A 27,984-nucleotide genomic window follows, 5' to 3' on the forward strand; every position below is an offset into this window, starting at 1 on the left:
ATAGCACTTAAAATAGTACGCTATTAAGAAAACAATTTAATTTTTATCGTAAGTCGACTTAAGCTATAGTGCATACGCCCCAGAAATTTATTTACGAACAAATTTACCTACAGATTATTGGTGAGTGACGTCGATGTTGAGCAGCTTACTCAATTGGTTCGCTACATACTGTGTATGTGGAACGATAAATACATATATACATATTTATAATTTTTATTAAGTCTTCGAACATTTTTTTAACTCTAATTTTGTTTGAAATAAATATGAGATGAATGAATAAGAATGATCTGAAATATTAATAAGGGTAACTTTTGAAACTTGTTGGCAAATAAATGGTTAAATTAAAATTCAAAATTTAATTCACTTCTCATTAGGCAAGGGGAAAAGTTAAGATTACTTCTCTATTTGTAACTGGCGAATAAGTGGTACCAAGTTGAACTCCTATACAGGAACATTTTAATATTTTTTTACAATTTGGTGATTTGAAGGCCGAAATTTCACAAATAGGGCAATAAAAATAATCGGACTCCACCGTGTCCATCCCTCACAATTAGTGTTACTCTGTAGTCAAATATTTTCAAAATATTCTGTTCACCATTAAAACTTATTTAAATCTGCAATTAGTGGAGCCGTAATCATAACCATAGCCGCAACATTAAGTATTTGTCAATTACAACATTTGCATTTTGTCATGAAAGCACGGAACATTTTCTACTAAGCCAATTAATTTTTCGCCGTTCATTTCTAATATTCAAATTTTTATGGCAAATATCAATTCAGAGAAGGAAACTGTTGAGTACTTTCAATGTAAATGTCCGGGTTTGACAGCTAGACGATTAAGGTCACAGGTTGCTCCTCTCTTCGACAGCTTGGTGACAGCTTTTAAGTTGATTTTTGGAAGTTACGTTGTGTTTTCCTTAATCGTTTTTGCAAATGATTCCATAAATCCTATATAGGGTCCATATCTGGGCTCTATGGAGGTGTTGATAACAATTGAGGTACTTTATGTATTAGCCACATCTTCACTAGGTGCGCGATGTGTTTCGAATCGTTGTCCTGATGGAAATAAAATCTACCAGATAATCCCAATTTGGCAGCGCTTTGTAACAAGTTTTCTTGAAGGATTTTAAAATATACTTCTTTTGTCATTATTTCATCAATAACAACAAGATTGCCAACACTTGATGTGGACACGCAGCCCAAAACCATGACGCTTCCAACTACATGCGTGGCCGTTTTAATTGTATTTTTCGGATTTAATTCTACATTTCGCTTCCTCCACACTTTAAGGGGTTACATGGGTTTCGTTGGGTAAAAAAATCGATTTATTTTTTTTTGGCTTATTAATTTCTACAACATCTCAGGAATATTATCATCCAAATTTTCAAGTCGATCCGAATAATAAATTCGGAGATACAACCTTTGGAATGTGTGCGCTCCAAACCACTTTTATTGTTACTCAAAACTTTAAACGCGTTTTTCTCGGAACCGTGTTTTCAAAGTCGGTTGTCATATGTTCTCGAAAACTATTCAACCGATCTTGATGAAATTTTACACAGGTGTTCGAAATGCAATTTACTCGTGCCTGAACAAGGGATTTTGTTTTTTTTTAATTACAACTATTTAAAAAAAAAAACAAAATGTCAAGCAAATTTGACCGAAATTTTCATTTTTTTGCAAAAATGTCTGCCAAAATTCCAATTTTTACTTTTTTTTTCTTTCCTTCGTTCAAGCTCGAGTTTATGGTCTTAACTAAAGCACTAATTTTTGTTTTTTCATTTTTTCATTTTTGATGAGCCTGTCAGGAGTTATGCTGAAACGCGGACGCACCTTTTTTTCGAGGGGTCACCGGATATGACGTCACAACGGAAGAGTTTTAATTTTTTGTTTTTTGAAAATTTAAGAAATTATTCTTTAAACATGCATCTACAAGACAGAAAAAAGTTTGAATTAAATAAATAATTTTTTACATAGAAAAAAAAATATTGAAAATAGGCCTTAGGTAAAATATTTTTTAGTCGAAAAAATACTTTTCGGTCGAAATAATACTTTTCAATAGATTGAAATAAAAATTGGATGAAATAACTGATATATTTTCGTTTAAAAATATTTGTTTAATAAAAAAACTATTAGATTTAATTAACATGAATTGAAAAGCTCAAAGGATTGCCGAACAATTTTTAAGGTGTACAAAAAAACATTTGTTATAGCAAAAGTTATATAATATATTTGATTAAAAGTTTATTTCAGGTAAAATATTTTCCAATTAAAAAATTACTTTTCAAAAAATTTTTGGTAGATTATGACTTACAAATACAAATGAGAAGAAAATATTAGCATGAGTTAACATAAATTAAAAAAAGCTGGAAGGCTGCGATAAAATTTGTTTACAGAAAATCTCGTAGCACAGTAAATAGCTAAAATTTTTTAGCACATAATTTTTATACCAAAGTTCGAATTTATTATTTTATGGGCAATTTTTGTTAGGGAAAATATTTGGAATTGAAAAAAAACTTTCCGATGGATTGCTATAAAAATTACATTACATAACTCATAAATTATTGCTAAAAAATTTTTATTTATTAAAAAAACTAATAAAATGAGTTAATTTGAATTAAAATAGCTCAAAGGATTGCCATAAATTTTTCATAGATTCTGATATAAGTTTCATATAGTTTATGTTTTATATTGTTGCGAAATAACAAATTTGTGTTCGGTGAAATATTTTCCAGTTAAAAATATACTTTCAGTGGGTTGCCATAAAAAAATTTCAAAGATAACTGATATACGAAAAAAAAACGCTGGCTCAAGTGTATTATACTGTTATATTCGAGGGGGACTACCTTGAAGGAGATTAAATGGAAATTGATTGAATAAATAAATATTAAATTGAATAAATAAATATTTTTTGAGAAAAATGAAAATTCACCTTATGTTTTTAACACACCTCGTATTATTACTTAGAAATGTTCAATCAATAAAAATATTAAAATTAAAAAGGCTCAAGGTGTTGCCAGACGATTTTTATAGAAAATAATTTATAGCATAGGAAAAGTTTTGTAGCATAAAACACTTTTTAAAGGAAAAAGTTTATAGCATACAATTTTATGGCACGCATCTTTTATAGAAAAAGTTGTATAGCATACAATTTTATAGCCTACACTTTTTATAGAAAGTTTTATAGCATACAATTTTTACGGCACATACTTTTTTTAGGAAAAGTTTCATAGCATTTTATGGCGTAAAGCACACATCTTTTATGGCAAATATAACCATTTTTACAGAAAAGTTTTATGGCATACAATTTATATAGAAAAGGTCTTATAGCAAAATCGCAATGGCTTTCTATTAATCCAGACGGCAATTATTGCATAATTCTTACTAAAAATTTATATTCAAATTTAAAGCATTTTCTTGTAAATCCTCTGAAAATGAGCAAACTCATAATCAATTCTTATGAAAAATTCGCTTTATTGTTAAATGCACATTTAGGTTAAAGCAATTTTGGTACATATTTGCAATGAAAACTAAAACAAGTACTACAAAGAGCTCCCGTACAATTTGTATACGATTATTATTTCGCCGTAAAATCAAATCAATCTACCAATGAAATAAAACATGGTCGTAAGGATTTCCGTATAACTGATTCAAAATTATTATTACATTTATTGAAAAGGAACACAATTTTTTTTTTTGATTTGTTCGCAAATGAGTTGCCATAAAACTAGTATATGTAAAGGGTGTTTTTTTTAGAGGTTAGGTTTTCAAGATGAAATAAAACGTATATAATTTAATGTTATGGCCAAGAATTTAGCTTTATTATAAAGATAAGGGTTTGCCATTATGTTTTAAAAATGATTTCGGGCAAGTGGCCGCCGCGGCTGGCTCGAATAAATTCCCGCCGAGAGGCCCAATTTTCGACCACTTTTTGCAGCAATTGGGGCCGTATGTCAGCAATAACGCGCCGAATATTCTCTTCCAAGACGTCAATCGTCTCGGGCTTATCTGCGTAGACAAGCGACTTCACATAGCCCCACAAGAAATAGTCCAGCGGTGTTATATCGCACGATCTTGGAGGCCACGACACAGGTCGACGGCGCGAGATAATGCGCTCACCAAAAGTTTCCTTCAATAAATCGATTGTTGCGTTGGCTGTATGGCATGTAGCGCCGTCTTGTTGGAACCAAAGGTCGTCCACATCAACATCGTCCAATTCAGGCACGAAAAAGTCATTAATCATGGCTCTATAGCGCTCTCCATTGACTGTAACATTATGGCCGGCTTCATTTTTAAAGAAATATGGACCAATGATTCCCTCTGCCCATAGAGCACACCAAACAGTGACTTTTTGAGGATGTAACGGCGTCTCAGCAATGGCTTGTGGATTATGTTCACTCCAAATGCGACAATTTTGCTTATTGACATACCCATTCAACCAAAAGTGAGCTTCATCGCTGAACAAAATTTTCTTGTGAAAATCGGGATCGGTGGCCATCTCGTTTTGGGCCCATTCACCGAACGTGCGACGCGCTTGATGGTCGTTCGCCTATTCATTATGAAATGGCAAACCAAACTGAGCATAAATCAAGTGGCAGCTGTCAAAAAGACCATCTACGAAAAAAGTAGTGCCAACTTGAAAACCTAACCTCTAAAAAAAACACCCTTTATCAAGCCACAATTTAAATATTTTCATTTGTGACTTTAGTAATAGTTATATTCGATGTCGCCACGGCAAGCGTCGCCACGCCAACGATTTGGTTTACAAGTGAGCCTATAGATGTTTCACATCAAAAATCATTACCGCTACGGCTGCGCCTATGAATGTATTTTGTTCTTGTAGTCGCTAGGCTCATAATTTTAGTTTTGGAAACATACGCATGCAGAGGCATAAAGCGATTGCTTTGTGTGTGCCACTGTATATAACTTAATAAAAGACTTATTAATATTGTTTTTTTTTTTGTAAAGAGAGGACTATGTCCTCTATGTCTTTATTTTTTAATTATAATTTTGCCGGAAGACTATGTCTTCTTAGTCGGACTGTTGATTAATTATTAATTTGATTTATTTTCTTACTATTTAGCTACTTAATATTAAATGTCGAATAGTAATCATCACATTGAAGGCAACGTGAGCAGTTTGAGGTGCATTCAATGCAAACATGCCGTCAGCACTTTAAGTAAATATTGTGATTAAATTTGGAACAAACGGAAATGTGTCAGCAATTGAATTGCGACAAGGGGGATTGAACTTTATTAAAATAAATATGTTAATTTTATTAACTCCTCCCTTCTTAAATTGATTGTCCTCAATCATTTAAAAAACGGAATATTGTTCAATCTTGGTGGTTTGATAGGAGTTTCTAATGCTATTGGTTTATGGGATTCAGTACAATGTTGCACACTCATTGTCGCATGAGGCTCGTTATTAGTGTGTGGAATTTGAGATTTCCAAACAATTTTTTTTTGTATTTTTAAACAAAAATCGTAAGCATGCTATGGAAATGATAATTAGAGGATTAAGGATAACAGAGATTGACCATCCTCCAATTTTCAAATGTTTCTGATTAGTTGAAATTACTTCCGTATTATTAATCTGTAATTCGTTAAGAGCTTCAAGTGATAAGAAATTAATATGGTCGCTTTCAAAAGGAGCGGGCTGCATTAATGGGGGGATGATTTGTAAAGGTGAGGCTTCTATATTACTAAAAGTCCTATTGTTAATTTTAATAGTGCTGTTATGAAATTCAATAAGAAGTGTTCCAGATATATTTCTCCGCGTTTTATCAACAGAAATAGCTGTGTTGCAATCATTTACTAGGATAACCCCTGACTCGATCTCTTCTATTAATGGGATATGATGATTGTTGCTCGTTACGCATGTAGAATTTTGACTGCTTATAAGATTAGGAATACATTTGGTATTTGAAATGTTCCTTATTTGGTTTTCTCTATTGTTATTATTGTTATGTTATTATTATATTATTATATTTTTCACAATCATTTATTATACCATATATAGTGGGTTCGTTTTTTTAAATCTGCTTAAATTCTAAATTAATTACATAGTTTTTTCTTTTTACCGGTCTTAAAATTATGTTTTCATGGGTTTCCTTTTTGTTGAGGGAATCTTAACCAAATAAAATATTTTTTTTTTTAGTACTGCATAAGACAGGTACTTAGGGGCTCACAAAAACAATATTTTCTTCTCTAATTTTATTTGTAGCAGTTTCAATTTCTTTTTTATCTAATATTAATGGGTTGACAATTCCAAGCTTCGCCCATTCGATTCCATTTTGAATATTTATTAACTCTGCCTTAACTAGTCATATTTTATTTTGTAGATTTATATAATAACTATTTCGTTTTCTAATAATACATCTTTTCTTATTACATTAGAAATTTTTTTTACTATATCTGTTAGATTTTTTTATCTTTTATTAAAAACTTCGTTTACGTACACTTGTTTATTATTATTTGTGTTTAGATCATTTATATTACTAGCTATTATTTCGAAGTCGTCGTGATGGGGAGATCCTGCGACATATTTCCAAATAGTACCTATGGCATTCATTGCTCTTTTATTTTTTATAGTGGGTGTTATATTTTCTAAAATATTTTCGGTAAGGCTTAATTCGTGGATAAGGATGGGATACAGGTTATGGTGATGTGGGATGTTTTGTTGAATAAATGTATGGGTATTGGATATGGATATTGCATACTGTGTCAGATCTATTGAATGTAAAATAGCAAAAGTTCCTTGCTGAATTTTCGCTGTGCCTCTATTAATTGTCACGACATAAGAAGAAGTGAAATCCAAAATTTGAGCTTCAGTTTTTACAAAGGTTAAATACAATCTGTAAAGATAATTTATTTACTTTTAATATTATTTTTCTAGACAATTCTGCCTGTCATTGTTAAAACAGTGGAGTATCTATCTTCTTTGACTATTTCCTTTTTGTACCTTGGAGTTAGTTTTGATCCTAATCTCTTGTTAACTTTGACAAAAATTTCTTCTCCTGGTAAATAAATTTTTATTTCGTGCCTATTTTGATTTATGGTAGCTTAAGTCCTGTTTCTGTTTTTCTGTTAAACGATTGATGATTTCTTGTTTGTCCAAAGTTGCTTTTTTTGGATCATTACTTGAGTTTCTGTTAAAAAATATATCTATCGGTTTTCTGCCGGTGGTGGAGTGTATTGACCTGTTATACTCGTGTATTGCTCTGGTAAGTAAATTATGAAAAGTAGTGTAAAGTTTGTCTGGTTCGAGGGTCGAGTAAAATCTTTCTATTTGACCGTTAACAGAGCTAGAGTAGGGTGGTGTAGTGTATATTTCGATGCCAAATTGATCTTTAAGAAGAAAATTTATTGATACGGAATTTAAGGATTTTTCATTGTCTACGACTATGGATTTAGGGAAGCCAAAAGCTAAAACTATTTCTTTTAATGGTTCTTTAATATCTTCTTTTGCCCTAGACTTTAGAATTTTGACTAAAGCGTATTTCGAAAATCTGTCTATTGCTATTAGTACGAGATTTCCTTCGGTGGAGTAAATGCTAAAATCAATGTAGACGATTTCTCCAGGATTTTGTAGAATTGGTGTGGGTTGGAATTGTGGTTTATTAGATCGACGATTGTATTTTAGTTCTCTGCAAACTGGACAATTTTTAACAATTATATTGGATTTTTCCGTAATTTTTGGGAAGTAGAATTTTTTGTTTATCTGCTCTCTATTGGCTCCCTAGCATCTATGTGGGCTCTTCTGTGTTCTTTGATTAAGACCTCTTCTTGTTCTACATCATTAGTTATTTCTTTAACCTGTGACTGTGTAAATCTTATTTTGTAATTTATGAAATATTCGGAATAAAATTCTTGAATCATTCCCATGATATGCTAAGTAGTTAGTATTCTCTTAATTACGCTAGGATTAAGATTTTTTTTTTTAGAATCGAAATTAATATATTTCTGGTATATTGCGGTTTTTTATTATATGCCTGTGATAAGTTGGAAAGGGAATTTCACATTTGTAGTTATCATGGTTGTCTATTAAAATATGAATTTGGTTTTTGAATACGTTTATAGGACATTCCAGTGCTGGTATTTTATTGTCTGATGAATTTTCGTCGCTATGTTGGGTCGCTGTCATTGAGTTTATCTGTGGTGGCCTAGATGGTGCATCTGCTACCACGTTTGTTTTATCGGGTTGATATCTGAGTTCATAATCATATTCTTCTAAGATGGCTTTCCATCTCTTCATTTTGCTGTTAGTGTTTTTACTACTAAGAGCATATGTTAAAGGTTGGTGGTCCGTGAATATGATTACCTTTCGGGATCCGTACAGATAGTTTTTAATGACCAAATTATAGCCAACATTTCTTTTTCGTTTGTGGCATAATTTTCTTCGGTTTTACTCAGTGTTCGGGAAAGGAATGTTATGGGCTTTTTGTTTTGCGATAAGACTGCACCGATTGCGTAGTCGGAAGCATTTTTCAAAGTCAGGATGAGAGAGAACTACTATATATCACTAGAGACTAACGAGTTTTTTAATTTTTGAAATGCATCCAGAGCATTCTGGTCTAAAGATATTTTTGTATTCTTGGATACATTTTTTAAGATGCGTCCTTCCTCTCCTCTTAATAGGGATGTCAGGGGCTTAGCAAGTTTCGCGAAATTTTGGATGAAGCGCCTATAATAACCTGACATGCCTAGAGAGCTTCTCGAATTGTTTAGAGTTTTTGCGGGTTGTAGTTGGGCTATTGCTTCTATTTTTTGTTTGTTAGCTTTTATTCCATAGCTTTAGCTTTTATTCCTAGCTGTATTTTGAAGTTTGCCGATTCTAATGTTTGAAATATTTTGTATAGATTCTCGAAGTGTTCTTTTTCGGGTTTGGAAAATATGATTATGTCATCTATGTAGACATAGCATATTTTACCTATGTGATCCCTTCAAACATCGTCCAAAGTACGTTGGAAAATTGATGGCGAGTTTTTTAATCAGAATGGAAGTTGGACGAATTCAAATTTTCCGTTATTGACTGAGAATGCGGTTTTTCTATGTCGCATTCTTTTAGAGGAATTTGGTGGTTTCCACACTTTTAAGGTCTACCACTGAAAAGTACTTATTTTTTCCTCAATTTGCGAGAACTTCATTAATTTCCAGGATAGGGTATCTATCGGCTACGGTGACCGCGTTCAGCTTTCTGTAATCGATGACTATTCTGAATTTTTTTTCGCCGGATGCGTCCATTTTTTTCGGGACAATCCAGACGGGTGCATTATACGGTGATCTAGAAGGCCTGATTATACCATCGCTTAAAAGTTCATTTATTTGTTTTTCAACTTCGTTTTTAAGTGCCATGGGATAAGGATATGATTTGCAATATATCGGTGGTTCGAATCTCTCCTTTGATTCGAGAAGTAAATGTAAGTTTTTTATTAGGGGTTTTGAATAAATTGGGATGATTATTTATAATTTCTTTTAATTGAGATTTTTCAACTTCGTCCATATGATTAGTTCTAAATTCCACTTTGTTTACGGATTGGGAAATTTGTTGGTGAATTTTAATTTTGATTCTGTGATTTATTACCATGTATTTTTCCTTAATATGAATTATAGCATTTAATTCCTGCAAGCTGTCATGACCTAAAATACCACGAAATGATTATAAAGAGGGTAAAATATAAAATTTAATAGGATGATCGGGTAAATTAAACAAATTCGCGAATGTATGATGTGTGATTTTAATGTCGCCAGAAACTGAGTTGACAAAAAAAAATTTTCGTTTTGTTTAGGATTGTTAGCGAGAGATGATTGAATATAATTTTTATTAGACCCTGTGTCTATTAAAATTTTTAAGATTTGACCATTCTTCGCCTTGCACTCGAAATATGGGAGGATCTAAGGATTCAACGCATATTTCGATATCTTCATTTTGCAGTTGCTGGGAGTAGTTGTCTTCGTAATTTTCAGGTAGAAATTCTTCAGATTCTATTATATTGTCAAAATTTTGCTGTTTAGTTTGTACGTGAAAATTTCGTTGTTGCTTAAATGGTAGTGGAAAGTGATTCATTGAGGTCTTTTGCCTTGGGGTTGCATCATTTGACGGGGTCTGCTTTGGTAGTCAATATTTCTTGTTTGTACCGACTGATCAATCTCCATAGGTTCAGATCGTTGGGGTTTGGGTTCTGTCGGTCTTGTCGGTTGAAACTGGAATTGTTGTCGCATTTGGTGATGCGGTTGGAACGCTGATTGCGGGTTATGGTAAGGGAAGGGCTGTTGATTTTTAAATGTAATTTGAATTGAATTGAACTTTATTACAATAAATTTATTAGCTTTATTAACTACGGAAATGTGTCAGCAATTGAATTGCGACAAGGGGGATTGAACTTTATTAAAATAAATATGTTAATTATTAACTTGTACATAGGTACATATGTGTATACTAATAAGTATAGTTTTGCTGGGAGTCGAAAATGTATATGGTACATATGTACGGACATATAATAGGGCATCAAGTGTGCATACTTACATACATAGGTATACGTATATGCATATGTGATGAGAATTGCATTTGCATTTGTAAGACAGGAATTCGATCACAACAATATGCCAATACGTGAGGTAGGTCATGGTTGCTTCAGTACATTGGACTTTTGCTTAATTGTTCCTTATACATATGTATGTAATAAGAAACAGGTTAAACTGATCCAAATATACTTACGGTAACATACGAATATGCTTTTTTATCCTATAAAATAAATTTTTCTTTATTTATTTATTATTTATTTTAAATATCAAAACATGTATACAAACTATGCTTGTATAACTTATTTTAAGTTGACATGTTAACTTTATTGAGTCTAATTCCAAACTATTCTTGGAAAGTGAGTTGCCTTATATTACCCTAACTGCCCTCACCATTGTCGCCGTGTCTTGTTATTGCATCTTTTCTGCACTCTCTTGCTTGTGAGTATGCTTAGTCAGCGGATCACACGGCTAAGGTAATTTGTTGTCTGTTTGTACCCGTTGAGTACCCGCGCACGGACATTAAGCCGACAATGCTGGCTGTGTGCTAGGGTGTTAGGTTAACTTATATATCCTACAATGATCTGTGGATGAAAAATTACAGAATATAAATAAAGACATATTCAAATGCCTTGCAAAATGCCGTCAGTCAATTTCATTTCCAACAATTGTATGCCAGTGCTCATTTTCTTTTTGTACAACAACAACAAGATATCATTTTTAAGTTTATATACTATTTATATAAATATCAATATAATAATCAAAGAATAAACACATAAACATAGAAATTAAACACATTCAAATGGCTGCAAAATGCCTTCAACATTCAGACAATTTTATTTTCTATCCACATATGCACATACATTCACAATACACTTGTATTTATATACACAAATTTAATAATAATATACCAAATTTCGTTTGTCAAAGAATGCCTGTTAAATGCCTTGCAGTCGGTCATTTGTCAATTTGCTTTTCTACGAAGCAAAAGCAGAGAACGTTATGATATACATTACCGCTCTCTGGCAAACAAACTGCGTTCTCTGCAAACTGTGCAGAGCCAATATAGGAAAGAGAGAATCCACTGCAATCAGCTCTGTTAAAAGTTTCACCACACCCCGGCGGTGGTTAGACTTTATTTTTGACAATTCACACTATTCGCAGCTCGTGAGACTTCTCTATACATTAACGTTCTCTGCGTTCTCTGCCGTCTGACTGTCTGTCTGCCTGTTTTAGCTATCTGTCATCTCGATTTCTGCAAAAAGTTGACGGCACGTGCATTACCTTTTCGGGTCTTCAATCGCGTTTTGTGGGTGCAGTTGTTTGTTTTTATTATAAACGTGCGCTTAATAACAAACAAAACGAGTTATAAACTCCGTGAGTTATTACTTGTGTGGGGTTTGGTGCACTATTAGTGGCGTATTAAAGTTTAAAGTGAAGAGTGCGCACGGAAGTCTCTTTGTGTTGCAATGGGAAAGAATAATAGAAATAAAAATAAGTCGGGTAGTAATAAGAATCAGCAACCAAATAATGTCGCTACCCACGCACAATCCCAGCCATCTAAACAACAGCAACAACAACCACAAGCGATCTTTAAACGACCTACACTGACGCTGCAGAAACGCAATGAGCTCAGCTCACTAATCGGTGCACTGCTCGAAATCGGGTTCAAACAGCCCACTAATGCAAATGAAGAATGGGATCAATATGTCGAAATTCAAGAACTGTTGCACCGTGTTCAAGTACTTGAGGCACCGCTGCGACGCCCCACCTCCAACACAACCATCGAGTCACGGCTGGCCGACATTGACAATTTCTATCGTTGGGCCACAGAAAATGGTTTGAGTTACGAAGGCGTACGTATAGCACATTTTGCAGGTTACGAATTGGGTTTAGAAGCAACGCGTGACGTAGTCGAAAATGATTTGCTGTTTAAAATACCACGCAAGTTGATGCTCTCGGAGGAGAATATGGATTTGGAAAGTAGTCCAGCACAATTTGGTTCAATGTCCAATTTAAAATTGTCTTATGTGCTAATGCTAGAAGCTTTAAAACCTGACAGTTTTTGGAAGCCTTACCTGAATTTGCTGCCGGAAAAATATAATACAGTACTCTATTTTAATGCCAAAGAAATGGAGATGCTACGCGGCTCCAATGCGCTATCCGCGGCGTTGCGTCAATGCAAAGCGATTGCGCGTCAATATGCGTTTCTCTACAATTGCACCGTGCAAGCTCCACGTGCAGACAAATTCAATCCCATAGGACAGGCGTTCAAGGAGCAGTTCAGCTATGACTTGTATCGGTGAGTAGTGAAAAGATGGATGGCTATTATTATTTGAGAGGTGTACTAGCTTATAATTTTTTTAAGAAGCAGTCGGCAAACAATCAAAGCAAATTGTGCTTATTACAACTGGGTTGTTCGGTAACGATTGGCTTTAAATTTGAACTTCTCGTGTAATATAAGCGTGTACAAATGCCTCTAGTCATATTAGGTTTGTCCAAAAAAACTTGCAAAGAAGAGGAAAGTTAGAGAGCAAATGGCATTTAATTTGAGGGGAAGCGCAAGTTATTACTGGATTCATTTTTACTTGCAAAAATTTGCAAGTGAGTAAAACCGCTGATCGCAAAGTAAAAATAAATACGAATTAATTTTTGCGAATTAGTCAAAGTTCTAAACTGAAAAAAAGGTGATTAAAATGGAGAATGTAAGTAAGTATTTATTAGATAAAATTTAAAAAGTTTATTTGAAGTCATATGTTGAATAGGAATCGACCCTTGATATAGAGGCATGCACTTATGAAGTACTGCCTCCAGTCACGGTTGCTGCAATTTCCGAAATCGGAAATATTGAAGATTGTGTAAGTAATTGAGTGATTGTGACTCGTATCTTATTACTTACTCAGTGATTGAAGGTATCTTTTGTATCTAATTTTCTGTAAGTAGTGCGAACAGTTTCAAAATCGGGCTACTTTTGTCAATTATAATTACACCGAAACCTGCTGTTTTAGTTAGATTGAACTGATCCCTTATTGAACAACACAAAGGACAACCTCAGACTATATCGTCCCCTTAGTATAACAATAGCTTATGTGCTCATAGGCTATTATTTTTTTTTTTGAATTTTTGGATTCTCCATCGGTGATTTTATATGTGGACAAAATTGTGTCAAATTCTAGTTCCACAAAGTGGGTCAAAACGTCAAAAAAAAAAAATAAATATTTACAGACATAACGAGATTTGAGTGAGAGCTACTTTCGACAAAAAGTTTGAAATTCATTTTCTCAAAATATCAAAAAATTTATAGGCTATTTTAATACTAAGGGGACGATATACACCTTTGATGACCCGCAAAAATTGCGCGAGTTTGGCTTGAAGTTCAAAGTTTGGACTAGCATTTGCTTTGGACTTAAAACACTTCCCTTAATGGGGAAACGTGTAGCCCACGGAAAACTTAGAATTTTTGCTCTGTTGCATGCCACATATGTACTTTATTATAATTTGTTTAACTATGCAAGAACTTTTTATCATAATAGTCTGGGTTGGTCTAGAGACCGACTGCCACTTGTACCTAAGAACTTTTAGGACAATAGAACATTATTTTCAATTCAGTTACACACTTTTTAGGATATATCCGCCGATCGATTTGCAATAAATTATACTTAACCTTTGAGCTTTAAAAAATCATTTTCAAATTTGTATTATTTTTATTAAAAGAATAATTTTATTAATTTATTATTGATATCAGTATCAGAATATCATTGGGTTCGAGGAAAAGGTATTAAATATAGTATAATACACGTTTTGTAAAACCGCTTATGTATTGAATATATGCAATTAAATTTTTTCAGTGTAGGATATTGTATATTATCCTTTTTTATAAATATTTTTATTTTACTATAAATACAACAGAAGTGTAACAAATATATAGTTTACTACATTAATGCGTGAACAATTTATATATTTGACAGGAAAAAAAATTAATTCCACATTTGTTTTTAAATATTCACAAGAAAAAAAATGTATAATAATAATAAAAAAATATTAAAAACAAAATAAAAAAAATAATAATAAAAAAAGTATTAAAAAAAATTATTAAAAAAAATTATAATTTTATAAAAATAATGTTAGTATCGAAATAATAAGTATGGTGTTGTGTATGCACCTGATTGTATTAAAAAATAATTTAATAATTTTCACGAAAATTAAATCTGTCTTATCATAAATAAATAACTCTCAAAAACTACAGCACAATAAAAAATAAATAAATAAATATAAATAATTGGCGCGTACACTTCTGTTAGGTGTTTGGCTGAGTTCCTCCTCCTCCGTGTTGATGTTATTCCTCAAATGACCTACACTTTTAAGTCGACTCCGAACGGCAAATGATTTTTTACAAGGAGCTTTTTCATTGCAGAAATACACTTGGAAGCTTGCCATTGCCTGCCGAGGGGCCACCGCTATTAGAGACATTTTTTTCTGTTATTTGTTGTTCACGCACGGAGATTCGAATCAACGCACTTCTTCCGCTACGTTGGCCGCCGCATATAAAAACTATCGCATTGTTTTTCTTTTGAATCTGTTTTAAAATGTTCGCTTAATTTCAAATTATAATTCGGATGTAGTTTAAAAAACTTCGAAATAAGCAACTTTTCAAATGAACTTAAAAATTATAAATTTTTTTTATCAAAAAACATTTCCTTGAAATTTTTTTTTTTTTGTGTAAAAAACGTCTCTGGGTGTTTTAAAACTCTTTCTAGCTCATAATCGTTACTATGGATATTATGTGCATCTAATGATTCCTTTCGTTTTTGCCGACAATTCGCTTTCGTACTTTTATAGATTATTGTCATCAAAAAACATTACTTGTTTTATACTTTAGGTTTGGTTTTGCTAAATTTAAATTTATATAATTTTTTAACTTAATTTTTAGTTTTTGTTTTTTTAATAATTTTTTTTATCTTTATTTTTTTCACAATTTTAAAATATTTTCTTCTCCGCTTCCGTTGTGTTGTCTGAAAACCCGCTTTTGTAATTACTCTAAAATTTCGAATCCTTGCGCACTTTAGTAAAAACCGCGTTACTCCTACTTTTGTAAATTTATGAAAAAATTGTTTGTGTGCATATTTCCATATTTTGTAAGTTTGTGTACTCATAATTTTTATCTAAGGAAATACGTGACCTTTTCACTACGGCCAAAAATTTCTTCTAAGGGTTAATACTATTTTTTCGTTTATAAAATTTTCTTTTTTCTTCGCTATTTTACAGTTACACTCATTTATCCCGCTTCCTTAGTCTACTGGGTTGTGTTTTTATATTTTTTGGCAACATGTTTCGTTTTTCGTCTTTTCTTTAAAAATGTTCAAAAATTGTTGAAAACTTTAAAACTTACATAAAACTTATGCTACAATAATTTTTAAAATTAGTATCCACAAAACAACTCAACAAATACAACTCTGCGTCCGCTTAGTAGGACTTCCGCAGCGCATCGAACAAGTACTCTTGCACTTCCGGCGAATTCGGATCCATTGTGTTGAGTTTGTTGGTGGAAATGTTATGCACGCTCTGCAGCGACAGCGCCAGTGATGTTGTGGAGCCGGTAGCGCTGCCGATGCCGCCACTGTTGCCCAGACTGCCGCGCGTCGCGCCGAGCATAACTTTATTTCCCCTGCCTCCACCTCCATCACTTCGGTCGCAGCTCAATTCGTCGACATCAAAACCGCCGCTGACGCTGCCGCCGCCATTGCTGCAGTGTCGTGGAAAAAGCAATGAGCTTTGGCGCTGCAGCTGATGCACCGGCGACACAGACACTGTGGACACACCGCCGACCATCTCTTCCATGTTGCGTAGGGAGGAGCGGTGCGACGCATTCGATACAGTCGGCAGTTTGCTCTTCATCGCATTGTATGTCTTTGTGTAGCTGGTTTTGCGTTGGCGCCGCTGCTTCCAGCGACACACCACAAAAATGATCATAAATGTTGCAAGTGAGGTGAGTACAATGGCCGCGCTGGCTACTATGGCAGAGCGTATGCCCGCCGGCATGTTGCTGTAAATGCTGTTGTGGTTCGCGGATGTGGAAACGGCCGCTGCTGCTGGACTGCGTTTGAAGCCGTGGCCCGATAGCTCGAGGTCGAGCAAATCATGCGCACGTTCCACTTCGTTTTCGATGGCTTCCACAGTGTCCTCGAGGTTGGCGTCGTTAGTTTGTTGCTGCGCGATGGTTAGTTCCTGCTGCTGTGGGGATTCACTGTTCGTGTTTGTATTTGTTTCGTTGTCTAGCAGGAAATCACTATCGTCCAACTCGCCGGAGACGTTTTCAAGAAGCAATTGAGTTGGCGGTAAGAAGAAGGGGTTGCGCTTGGTGGACGCGTCGGCGCGTGTGCTGCTTGCAAGTGAGGCCAGTGCCAGCGTTTTCCAGGAGGGAAAGAAACCAACTGATTTTTCGGTGCGTTGCATCTGTGGGTAGGAAGAACCTGTGTAGATAGAAGTAAAGTAGAAAAACAAAAATTGCGTTATATATTGTAAGGCTATTTGAGCGATCGCCGTGCGCGAACTTACATGATTTGTGGCAAGCTGTTGAGGCTGGGGCTGCTGCAAGTTGAGTGTACGCGCGTTGAGCGGTCGCACTGTTGGTTATCACCGTGGGTAAACTTTTGCTTGCTACAACTTCAACTCAGCAGCTCACCACAAATCCTGTCTGTTGCGCTGCTTTAATATCTCGTGCGTTGCCTATCACCTGCGCTACTTTGATAGCGCATACCGCCGCGATATTGTCGCCGTCGGCGGTCTAAGCGATTACGTTCTACCGCACCTTTGCCACTATTGACGCTGCGCGTCTCGTCCTTGTATATCTCATCTGTCGGCTCAATGTCGATGATAGAAGTGAAGTAGCTGGCGCCTTGTGAATCTGTCTTAATATCGTCTGGCTTTACGCTCTTCAGGTCTATCAGATTGAAATGTGGAAAATTCTCAAACGCCGTAACAATATCCATATTATCGTGAAGAACGACCTTCTGGCCGGGAAAAAATCGCGACCGATTCTGCACTACCGTCGCCAAGTGCAGCTGGCTGGAGCCGCGTTTGCGGTGCTCAATCAGTTCCTCGAGCGTCATGTTGCGCTGTTCGAGCACTTTGAAGAGACGATTGCCCGAACGTCGATCTTCGATTAGCTCCAGCAGATCAGTGCGGTCATCTACGCCATCGAAATCTGGGACAGAGTCTTGATAGGAGAATGAATCACCAGCGATTGCGGGCTTCGCGTGATCGATGCGGGGAGTAATGCTTTCGACGGCGGTAGTTAATTTTTCACGTTGTTTACCAAAGGTTGTTTGAGCGCCGAACAAGTTCTCTAGCCCATCGCTATTTGGATTTTTAGGCGTTGAATGCGTGCGCGTATTATCCGCGTCGATGGAATTTGTCTTAAGATTCGACTGCGCGCGTAGTGCCGGCAATGAGCTCGCAACGGTTGAGGCTATACTCAAGGCGGATGTTGCTAGGCTGCTAGGTGTTGTTGTAACGTGTCTCGTTGTTGCTATTGTGGTCGTTGTCGTGCTTGTGGTTAATGTGGTTATTGGTGTTGTGTCCGGATGTAGGTCGTAGCGCTCCTCATAATCGAATTTGCTTGTCGTTTGCACATCACTTTCCTCCTCATCGCGCAAGTACTCTTCCTCCTGTTGTTCTTCGGTATCGACTTCCGCAGCCTGTTCGTTCAATTCCGGCTTGACACTCACTGTCAACTCATGTTGATTATCTTCTTCATCGCCTACTGCTGTCGGCTCCCTATTGTATCTATTGTTCAGTATGGTGGTGGTCAGTTTTTGCTCTGAGATTGGCACTTCCTTTGTTGTGGGCTCTTGCCTTGCGGGCGCTGATGGCATTGCATTCTTTAACAGAAATGTCGGCTTTAGCGTCGAACGTTGCAGAAAATTCTTTTTGTAGATGGGCAGACGAGTTGTAATTTGCGTTGTCGGAGTTGTTGTGGTGCTGCTTGCTAGAACGCCTGTGCGTCTTGTACTTCCAATAGGGATACCGCTATGTGACGTTGTGGCGCGTGATGAACTGCCGAAATATTTGAGTCGCTGCAAGGCGGGTAATTTGACTTTGCTGCGCAACTGCGCGTCTTCATTCTCAGCTGACTCGTCTGGTGTTGTACGCGGCTCCACGCTCATATCATCATCCGTGTATGTCTGCTGCGTTGAACTGGTAGTTGCGGCATTTGCAATGCTTAGTGGTGGAATGCGACGTATCGGTTTAATTGGTTTACTATCAACTGTTTTAGTTGGCATGGATGGTGGCGCCGAGGCTGTGCTCTGCAATACCTGCAGCGCATTCTGTTTGCCTTTCAACAAATCGTCTAGCGACAGGTTCTTTTGCTGCAAAATCTCACTTAGACTCAAACCGCCGGCGTTCTTGAGTATGTGCTTCAAATCGACGGTTGTTTTGCCATTCGTGAAGGCTGAGTCTGCGGCGACTGGCAATTCGACATCCTTTTTTGCTTGTGAATAGGGGCGACGATAAGATTTATCACGAAAGTTCACATTCGGCGCAGTCTCATGCCGCTGTTTATCGCGCAACTCGTACAGCTTCTGTTCCTTTTCAAGCGCGGCGAGCGGTTCACGTATGGCGGGTTGTTTGCGTTTGCGACTATTGCCGCGTATGTCGTCACGCCTTTGGCTTGGGTTGTTGGAGGCAGCGATAGCTGAGTTGTCCTCATCTACTTTGCCACGCCAATACTGCTGCTGGGCGCTGTCATCGCTGGTGGTGGTTGGACGCCGTGTGCGTGTGCGCGCGCTGCTGGCAGATAGGCGGCGGCGTGAGGATGCCGCCATGTCGCTTGATGTGTCAGCATAGTAGTTAGGCTCGTTTGCGTTGCCTTCATCGCCAACAACGAGTGAAACACCAGTGCGGATTATCTAAAAGCAGAGAGAATGTTGAAATATAGATAAATCTAAGAAATGTTAAAGTGAACAACTTTAATAGAATTAAAAAAATATATATGTATATTAATATAATATATGTAATTTAGTTCAATTCATTTGTTCATCAATAGCCTTAAACTTTCCATTCTAACAAGCAGATAAGCCCTTAAGCTCATTAAAATCGCGGTTATTCAATTGATTATAACTATATTCTAAAAGCACTCCTACCATACAAATACTCATCACTCATGCATAAAATCCTTCAGTTAATATTAAGGCGTATTATCCTCCCTCCGCACATCTGCTCTATATTTGGTATTCTATTTACTGCTTCTCAAAGGCTTTTATTCTGTTTGCCTACTCGCTCTATTCTATTGAAGGAGGAAATATCTTGTAACGCATTTGCGAGTATTTATCGCTTCTATTTCCTTCCTAACTCTTCTCCCGCGTGCTGCTCGTTGAAGTGTGAATATGAAATGCACTTAGCTGTTTGTTGATTGATTGACTCGCTACATCAACAAACCTTTTATACACCTCCCCCGCATTCATGCACTTCTCTCACTTTTCTCACTCAGTCTTACTCCACGCTTCACTTGCTTTGTATCGCTGTCTTGAAGAGAATTGATTGCGGAAGTGCTGCAGCACATAACAAATTAAGTATTTGCTCCTACATAGTAGCGAATAAACATAAACGATTTTCAACCCCGCTGCAGCAGCAGCAGTACAGGGGCGGAACTCAATAGCGGTTCGCTCCCCTTGCCAATGAAGTCGTGCATCTACACTCGTTTGTTTCGGCAATTCACTACCAAGTCGGTACTTGTACTTATAGAATATAGGAAATACATTTCCGCAATTTCCCGCGGGCATTTACGTTCGAAGCCTCCTCAATTGTTGCTCGTTTGGCAAGGGCTTATTTGTTTTTCCACATTATGTGGTGAATTTTTATTGTTTACTCTTACTACTTTTATTGTACGAGTATCACCAAGCGTTCTCCTCTTTTATTTGCATTTTGTTACTATTTATTTTGTAATCTGTCATCATTGGTTGCTACAGTCCCACTGTTGCAAATGGAGTATTCTCCAATACACTTAAGCATTATTTCCATTTCACTTAAGTGGAAAGGAAAACCTTTGGCCCGCGCACTTAAGTAGAAATTTTGCTTATGATTGCATACTGTGCTTGCTCTGAGAGACAGGGCTTGCTAGCTAGGTGAATTGCGCCTTGGGGATAGCTTGATGTTAATGGATGTTTGACCGGCTAAAGTCATCATAAAGGCATAATTCAAAGTATTGTTCATGCTTTAGTGGATATAGCAAAATGATTTTCTTATGAACAAGAGGGCACACAAAATATTGAATTTTATTTAAAATGTCGAATAAAACTATTTTAGAAATTAAAAAAAAATAACAATTTTGAAAAAGTTTATTTTTAAAATAGAACTTTAAATTTTTAACTTGTTTTATTAATTACTTCGTGCTAATGTTTAATCATGTTTTGCATCATCATCTGCTTTCTTCATGTATTATACTCGTACGTGTCCTATTTGTTATTGGTCTTAATTCACCAAAAGTTTTACAAAGTTTGAACAAATTTTAAAACCAGAATTGTATTTTTTTGCCATTTCAATGTAATGAGAATTTAACTCAGGCGCAATTAAAATTTATTACACAATAATACTGTTTGCCATTTATAACGAACAAATTTTTTAAAGTACACTCAAATTCAGTCGCACATATACACATACATATGAAGGTATACCAAAAAAATTCTTGCTGACAAATGCACTCAATTCACATATCCTCTCAATAACGCCAATCAATCAGTTGCGGCAAAGTGATGAATGCTATCAACAACAATCGCATAGCTGGGTTGGTGGGTGAGGTTAACGGTTGATGAATGGACTAGGGTTGGGTGTCTCTAGCTTTTTTTCGCAGCAATAAAAGTCAAGTCATCTAAAAAAAGTTCCCCACTTTTGGCGGTGGGCTTAAACTGCTCCACGCCGTTTTTTGGTGAAATCGAATTTCGTTTACTATTAAGCGCAAATACTGTTAAGCAACAAATCATATATTGGATGTTAACGCTGGTTCCTGACTGCTTGCATATTTTTATTTGTATGACTGCTTTGTTGACATTTTGAGTGTCGATGACATTTACGGCTCGCAGAGTTGATGTTGTTATTTTACTTTTTTTTTTGTTATTTGGTGAGCAAGGGATTCAGTGTTTTCCATTTTTTTATTGCACCGTAAAATTCACTTTTTGTTTGTATGTTCGTGTACAAATTTTAGTGCAAATTTGAGGCTTGGTTGTTGATGAGAGTGCATGGCATGGATAATTTGATGCGCGTGGTCATCGATCAGTTTTTGCTAGTCTTTGACTTTGTGTTTTTAATATTAATATTTTTGATTAATGAAGCATCTGGAATTTGCACGGAAGTTAAAAAAAATAAGAAAAATGTGGTTGTAAAATAATGCAAAGAAAGCAAAATTTTAATTTATCTGCTTAATATTCCATTCGCCATCGCACAATTAATTGAAAGCGCCTATAGCCTTACAGCTAAATTACCTACAAAAAGCTCTGAGATTTAATGCACTAGACAGAGCTATTTTACGCTGCAGACATTTGCTGGAGATTGAGCCACCTCCTATTCGAGTCAGTAGGCATCTCTTCGACTACACCTACGAGATCCAAGACCAAACTGCAACAACTGCATCGAACAGTATATGGACACACATTAAACGACATATATCGGAAGACACTAAATTTAAATAACGGTGGTTAAATTTCAAGGGCCGATGTTGAATATAAACCACACCTAAACGTCAAGTTTTTTTTTCTGCATTTCATTTCACAATTTTCAATTTCAGACTAACTCAATTTGAACTAGAATGGTGGCAGGAAATGGCAACAGTGAATGACCAATTTTCGAAGAAAATCATCTTCAGTGATGAGGCACATTTTCACCAGTGGATTCGTCAATAAGCAGAATTGCCGCATTTGGGCGAATTATAATCCAAGAGTGATTACCGAAAAACCAATGCACCCACAAAGAGTAACTGTTTGGTGCGGTTTAAGGGCCGGCGGCATTATTGAGGCTGGTCAGGCAGTTACTGTGAATAGTGTTCGCTATGGTGAGATGATAACGAACTTTTTATGGCCCGAATTGGAAGATATGGATGTGGACGATATGTGGTTTCAACAGGACGGTGCCACTTGTCACACAGCTAACGAAACAATGGCTCCTTTGCGCGAAACATTTGATGGTCGAATAATCTCACGTCGCGCCGATGTCAATTGGCCGCCAGGATCATGTGATTTGACACCGTTGGACTTCTTTCTTTGGGGTTATTTAAAAGAAAAGGTGTACGTCGATAAGCCAGCAACAATTCAAGAGCTAAAGGATGAGATAATTCGGCACATTAACGGCATAGAACCTCAATTATGCCTCAGCGTCATCGAAAATTTGGTCCATCGGATGGAGGTGTGCCGCCGAGGCCGCGGCTTCCATTTGGTCGATATTTTGTTCCACACGTAATTGAGCCATACCAATATTATCATAATAAAGAGAGATGACAATAATTTCCTAAAAAAATTGTATTTTATTCAAAATCTACACCGGCCCTTGAAACTTAACCACCCTTTACAAATACAATTAAGTATACTGGAAAAGTATGTAAGTGCTTTGCAAAAATTTTCTTTAGCCCAATTAAATTAATAAAATATTAAAATATTTTTCAAAAGATCTATATCGGCCCGATTTGAACTAGTTAAAACTGGGTCACTTCGAGACTCAAATTTGCAAAAATAGTTGCTACGTCGAACTCGAATATTGATTCACTACTACAAGTTTTCTTTACATGTCACTAGCTCCATTGTTTCAACGCGAGCAAAAAAGTATTTTAATTTTAAGATCGACCATAGAAAAGTTTTAAACTATTTGAGCAAAAATTATGGTTTTTTTCCTCCAAACAAATTTGTATATTATTTATTAAATTAAAAATTATCATATATCCAATTGAGTCCCTTCTTCGTTAGAGCGAATTCAAATACAAAACTCTCAAGTTTTGTATCGAGATCGAAAGATCAATAAACAAATTTCACCAAAATATTAAAAAAAAAAAAATAGAAATTTAGTCGTTTCAGAATAACAATATATAAATTTTTTCAAAATACCTACATATATCGGTCCGATTTGAACTAGATAAATTCGAGTGACTTCGAGACTAGTTCGCATTCACAAAAATTGTTGCTACATCGAAATCGAATATTGATTCAATAATACATGCTTTCTTTCACCTCATGAGCTCCATTGTCCAATCGAAGGCAAAACGAGTCTTTAATTCATACTCTTTCGGCGCGATAAATACATCCCACCTGAATGTACTGAAAACAGTTGAATAAGTGCGAGCAGAGTGGCTAAATCTGTTACAATATTTTTAGTAATTTTTTGCGCTCAACTATTTTTAACTAAATCCATTAGGCAGCTCTTCTGCTCTCTCGCACTCAGCTGCATTCGAAATGAAATCCGCTGAGTGACACTTCAATTTGCTTGAAATAAAAAATTAAATAAGCAAACAAAAAAAAAACTCAAGCATGCATGCACTTACACACACACACACCCGCTTATTCAAATGTCACGAAAGGGAATTTAAGTTTTTAAATGCTTGCGCCTAAAATGCTGCTACGTTGGCATATTTCAAAAGCACAGCTGACAGATTTTATCGAAATGCCAACTGTGAGTTAAATGTGTGACAGAATAAGTGAGTGCAAAACCAAAACTCAGCAAATCGGAAAGAACGGAAAGAACAGAACGCCGAAGAACAAGAGGATTTTAACGCTTAGCTGCGCCGGCTGAAAGCGAATGTGCAGCCAAGTGAAACAGTACCCGAATAATATTTTAGTAGAAGCTTTCATAGGCAGCTGTTACATACATATTTTGCATGACTTTTTTAAATTTTTATTTCACTAGTTCTCGAGCCATTTGCAAATTCTACTAAAATAATGCACTGCTAAGCGTAATTTTTCGTAAAACATGAGAATGAACGCGTAGTAGTAAAAAAAATGTTGCAAAACAAAAACGGTTAAAAAAAAATTAAAAAAAAAATTACGAAAAGTGTCTATGACTACAAAAAAGTGCAAACAAAGCAGCGCTTTTTTCCTAGCTTCCAAAGGCTACGCTTAAATGCAACGTTGCAACAATTTTTGTCAGCAAAGTCATAGCAACAGTTGCCGCGCAGTGGGCCCTTGCTATTGAAGTATTGCAAAAAGAACGTATAAGAAAGTATTGTATAAAAACGGTTATCACAAGCCATCAAATCGATCACTTGTGACCTGCTGCAGGCTGGTATGAGCGGTCTGAAAGTACAGGGTGGTCTGCCGAGCGTTTGGAATTCGAACTAACGCTTTTTTTTTGTGACACTTTGTGCTCAAATAACATTTATGAGGTGTCAGAAATTTGGTTCATATTTAGAAATTTGCAAAGTGTATTGATTTTCGCTTGAGAAAATTTGGAAAATATAGAGAACTTTCGTAAATCATTGAAAACTGAATAATTAGCGGAAACCGTGACGCCTATTGGCATGGCTCAGAAATTGTGATTTAAAGACATTTAACTTTTTTTGTAGTATACCGTTAAGGATAAATGTTACGCTCAACCAGAGTTGATTCAAGTGATGAAAATGAAATCGTCGTTGCCATTAGTGAGCTAAGTGCCGAAACGATCGAAACTATGCTGAAAAATTTAGTGGACAGAAAATTTACTGTAAAACCAGCCGTGCTAGTCATTTACATGAAATTGTATGCGATTTTTAATGGTAACATTTACGTTTTCCAATGCAAAAAAAAAAACAAAATAATCAAGAAAAGCATGCATCTTTTATGTATAGCCGATAAAATTCCATATGCCAGCTGAACCACCCTGTACCTGCGTGCAGTGTAGCAATATATTGCCGACTCTGGCACATTGTGTGGCTATGCACCTCGTGCAGATAACAGTAAAAATACCAATTCATGCATGCGTGTGAAATTCACCGCATCGCAGTGAGGACTTTCCCGCCATTTTTCGAAACGTTTCTCCGTCTGTCTTTGCTTGTGCTTCGGTGCTGATACCTGTGCCCATTTGCGCGCTATTTGCATGCTAGTTGTTATTGCTTTTTGTTTGTGCTTGTTGTCATCTCACCTCTTTGCGCATTGCATTGTTTTGCACTCAAACCGAGGATTTTATGTCGCTGCAACTTTTTGAGTTGTTTCACTTTTGTTTCTTATTATTTCCTATTTATTTTTTTACTTCTTTTGTTTTATTTGCATTTTCATGCCCATTGTGTGCGAGGTGTGCCTTCGCATTTTGCATTTTGATTGTTCGCATTTGCATTTCGACTGCACTTTTTTATACTCTATACAGCGAATGAAGGGACGGGACGAAAGTGCGCTAGCAGCGAAGTCGAGTGGTGTGTTGAACTCCACAACAAACTGTTGCGATTGATTAGTTTTTGTTGACACAAATGCAAGAAGGGGACGGAGCTATTATATTTTACATTTTTTCTCATAAATTCAATGGGTGTATTGGTGTGTGGGTCTGTGTATGGGTGTACCAGAGAAATATGTGTTGTAATAAAAATAATAGATAGCAACCATCACCTAATGGAACGATGTCTGACCCAAAAAGCATTCGAAGTTACTCGAAAATTTTTACAGCATTTGCATGGATGAACATTTGATTCCACCACAAATGAAAGAAAGCCATCAATAGTTACCTTTAACAAGCAGATTAAAGCTGCCACAAGTCTACGAGAGTTATGTGAAGGCTCGCAAATATTTTTTATCCAAATTGTTTCACTAATTACTCGAACGAGCTAACATGGAGAATAGTGAAAGAAAATGATGAATGGGAGAAAAAGAAGTTTCTACAAAGCAATGTCCAAAGCTACAGATGAAAGCTGCCGCAAGTTTATGACAATTAGGTGAAAGCTCGCACATTTTTGTTTCAACAACATGGAGAAGAGTGACGGGAAATGGTGGGTCTTTCATAGACGTTGCCTTCTGAAACTAAGCTAAAAATCTCCTCTCGTCGCAGGAGTATTACATCGCGGAAGAGCCAAAGCGATTAGCCGCCCCTGCTGTCTCAGTCTTTCCAGACGCCTCATCTCTTTCATAGTGTCGGCCTCCAAGCCACATTGCACCTTTTCTTTGAGTGCAGCATATGTTGCACCAATGTTTCCAGCGAAGGAGGCTCTTCAAAGGCTCTATAGAGTTTTTCTTTTGCAGAATGGAAGCGCGTGCATGTGAAGAATATGTGGTGAATTTCTTCTATAATATTCTCGTCGTAGTAGAAAAATCTTGTGTATGCAGTTTTAAAGATCATTGAATTTTGTTAAAATAAAGTAAAAGTTTTAAGTAGATAAAAAATCACACTCAGTTTTGAGATTTTTTTGCGAAAGCAGTATTGTGCATTTTCTCTCCATTTAACGCCTACTCCCCATTTTTTTATACGACACCGTCAGCGGAAAAAATTATAAAAAATTAACGCGATTTTTCAACGACTTGAAACTTGTACTTTACCGAAATTCAATGATCTTTAAAACTGCATACCTCAAAATTTTCTAAAAATGCTGAGTAAAAAGTTCGAAATTTTCATGACAATTTTTTAAATTTTGCACGAAGTTCAAAACTTTGCTTTATATGGTGGTTGTTGTGGTATGAACGAAATTCTTATAAAAAACCACTGAAATCACAAAATAAATAAATAAATAATAAAAACTTTTAAATGATCTACACTTTATTTTGACGCTGACTGTTGATACTTTCAATTGTGGGCTGCCGGTACATTGAAACAAGTGCTGGTGAGAGAGGGAGCCGAGAGTTTGCTCTAATATTTTCTAACTGTACGAGTACTTAGTGTTGAACATTTCGAAACTTTAGTACCGAATATAAACCTTTAGTGTTGATGATATCGCAAGTCCTAAGCATTTATGTATGACCTAAAATATATATTTACTATTCATTGCCCCCTGCGCTCCATATCTCCGCCATCAGTTTGCCATGCAGCCCATTAACCTTTTTATGTACGTCTCAATGGCAGCATTAATTTGGGTCAGCGTTTCATTATTTAAGTTTAGGCATTGCAAGGATTTTCTAGACAATGCATTTCTCTGCTGCTCACCTCTTAGTTCGTTTTTCGCTCACAACCATTCTTCCTACTTTCTTATCATGCACCATGCACACTACATCATACAAATTCACCAAGCTGCTTTCTTCTATTCCAGGCGTCTGCGATTGTCTTCCGATTGCCTGCAGCTGGCTTGCCTTTTGTTGGCCGCTGATATGCTTGCGGCCAGGCTGTGCTTTTGTCATCTTTACATAGCAACTTTTGAGCTAAAATGCCGTCGGAGTTTTTACAAAAAACAATAAACCAAAAAGAGCATCATGCCGAATAAAAGAAATAAAAAGAAAAAAACTAACAAAGGCAAAATTTGAAACAAAAGCGCTAAGCTGCATGGCTGCATGGCTGCAGGAAGTGCCAAGAAGTGTCCGTGAGAGGAAAACACTGCTCGGTA

The 27,984-nt window shown here is 36.1% G+C and overlaps 2 protein-coding genes across 2 annotated transcripts; one reads left to right on the plus strand and one right to left on the minus strand.

The window, feature by feature from the left end:
- Positions 1-11,989: 11,989 nt before the first annotated feature.
- LOC129238423 (actin-histidine N-methyltransferase) lies at positions 11,990-12,826 on the plus strand. The gene has a single exon (XM_054873447.1). The coding sequence runs from the start codon at positions 11,990-11,992 to the stop codon at positions 12,824-12,826; it is 837 nt and encodes a 278-aa protein (XP_054729422.1).
- A 2,693-nt stretch (positions 12,827-15,519) lies between these two features.
- On the minus strand, positions 15,520-27,781 carry LOC129238424 (uncharacterized). Its single transcript, XM_054873448.1, has 3 exons — positions 27,629-27,781; positions 17,317-19,429; positions 15,520-16,990 (listed from the first exon to the last, which is right to left on the minus strand). The coding sequence occupies exons 1-3, from the start codon at positions 27,779-27,781 to the stop codon at positions 15,984-15,986; spliced, it is 3,273 nt and encodes a 1,090-aa protein (XP_054729423.1). The 3' UTR covers positions 15,520-15,983.
- Positions 27,782-27,984: the final 203 nt, after the last annotated feature.

This window comes from Anastrepha obliqua, chromosome 2 (assembly GCF_027943255.1).
Source record: "Anastrepha obliqua isolate idAnaObli1 chromosome 2, idAnaObli1_1.0, whole genome shotgun sequence".
NCBI lineage: Eukaryota > Metazoa > Arthropoda > Insecta > Diptera > Tephritidae > Anastrepha > Anastrepha obliqua.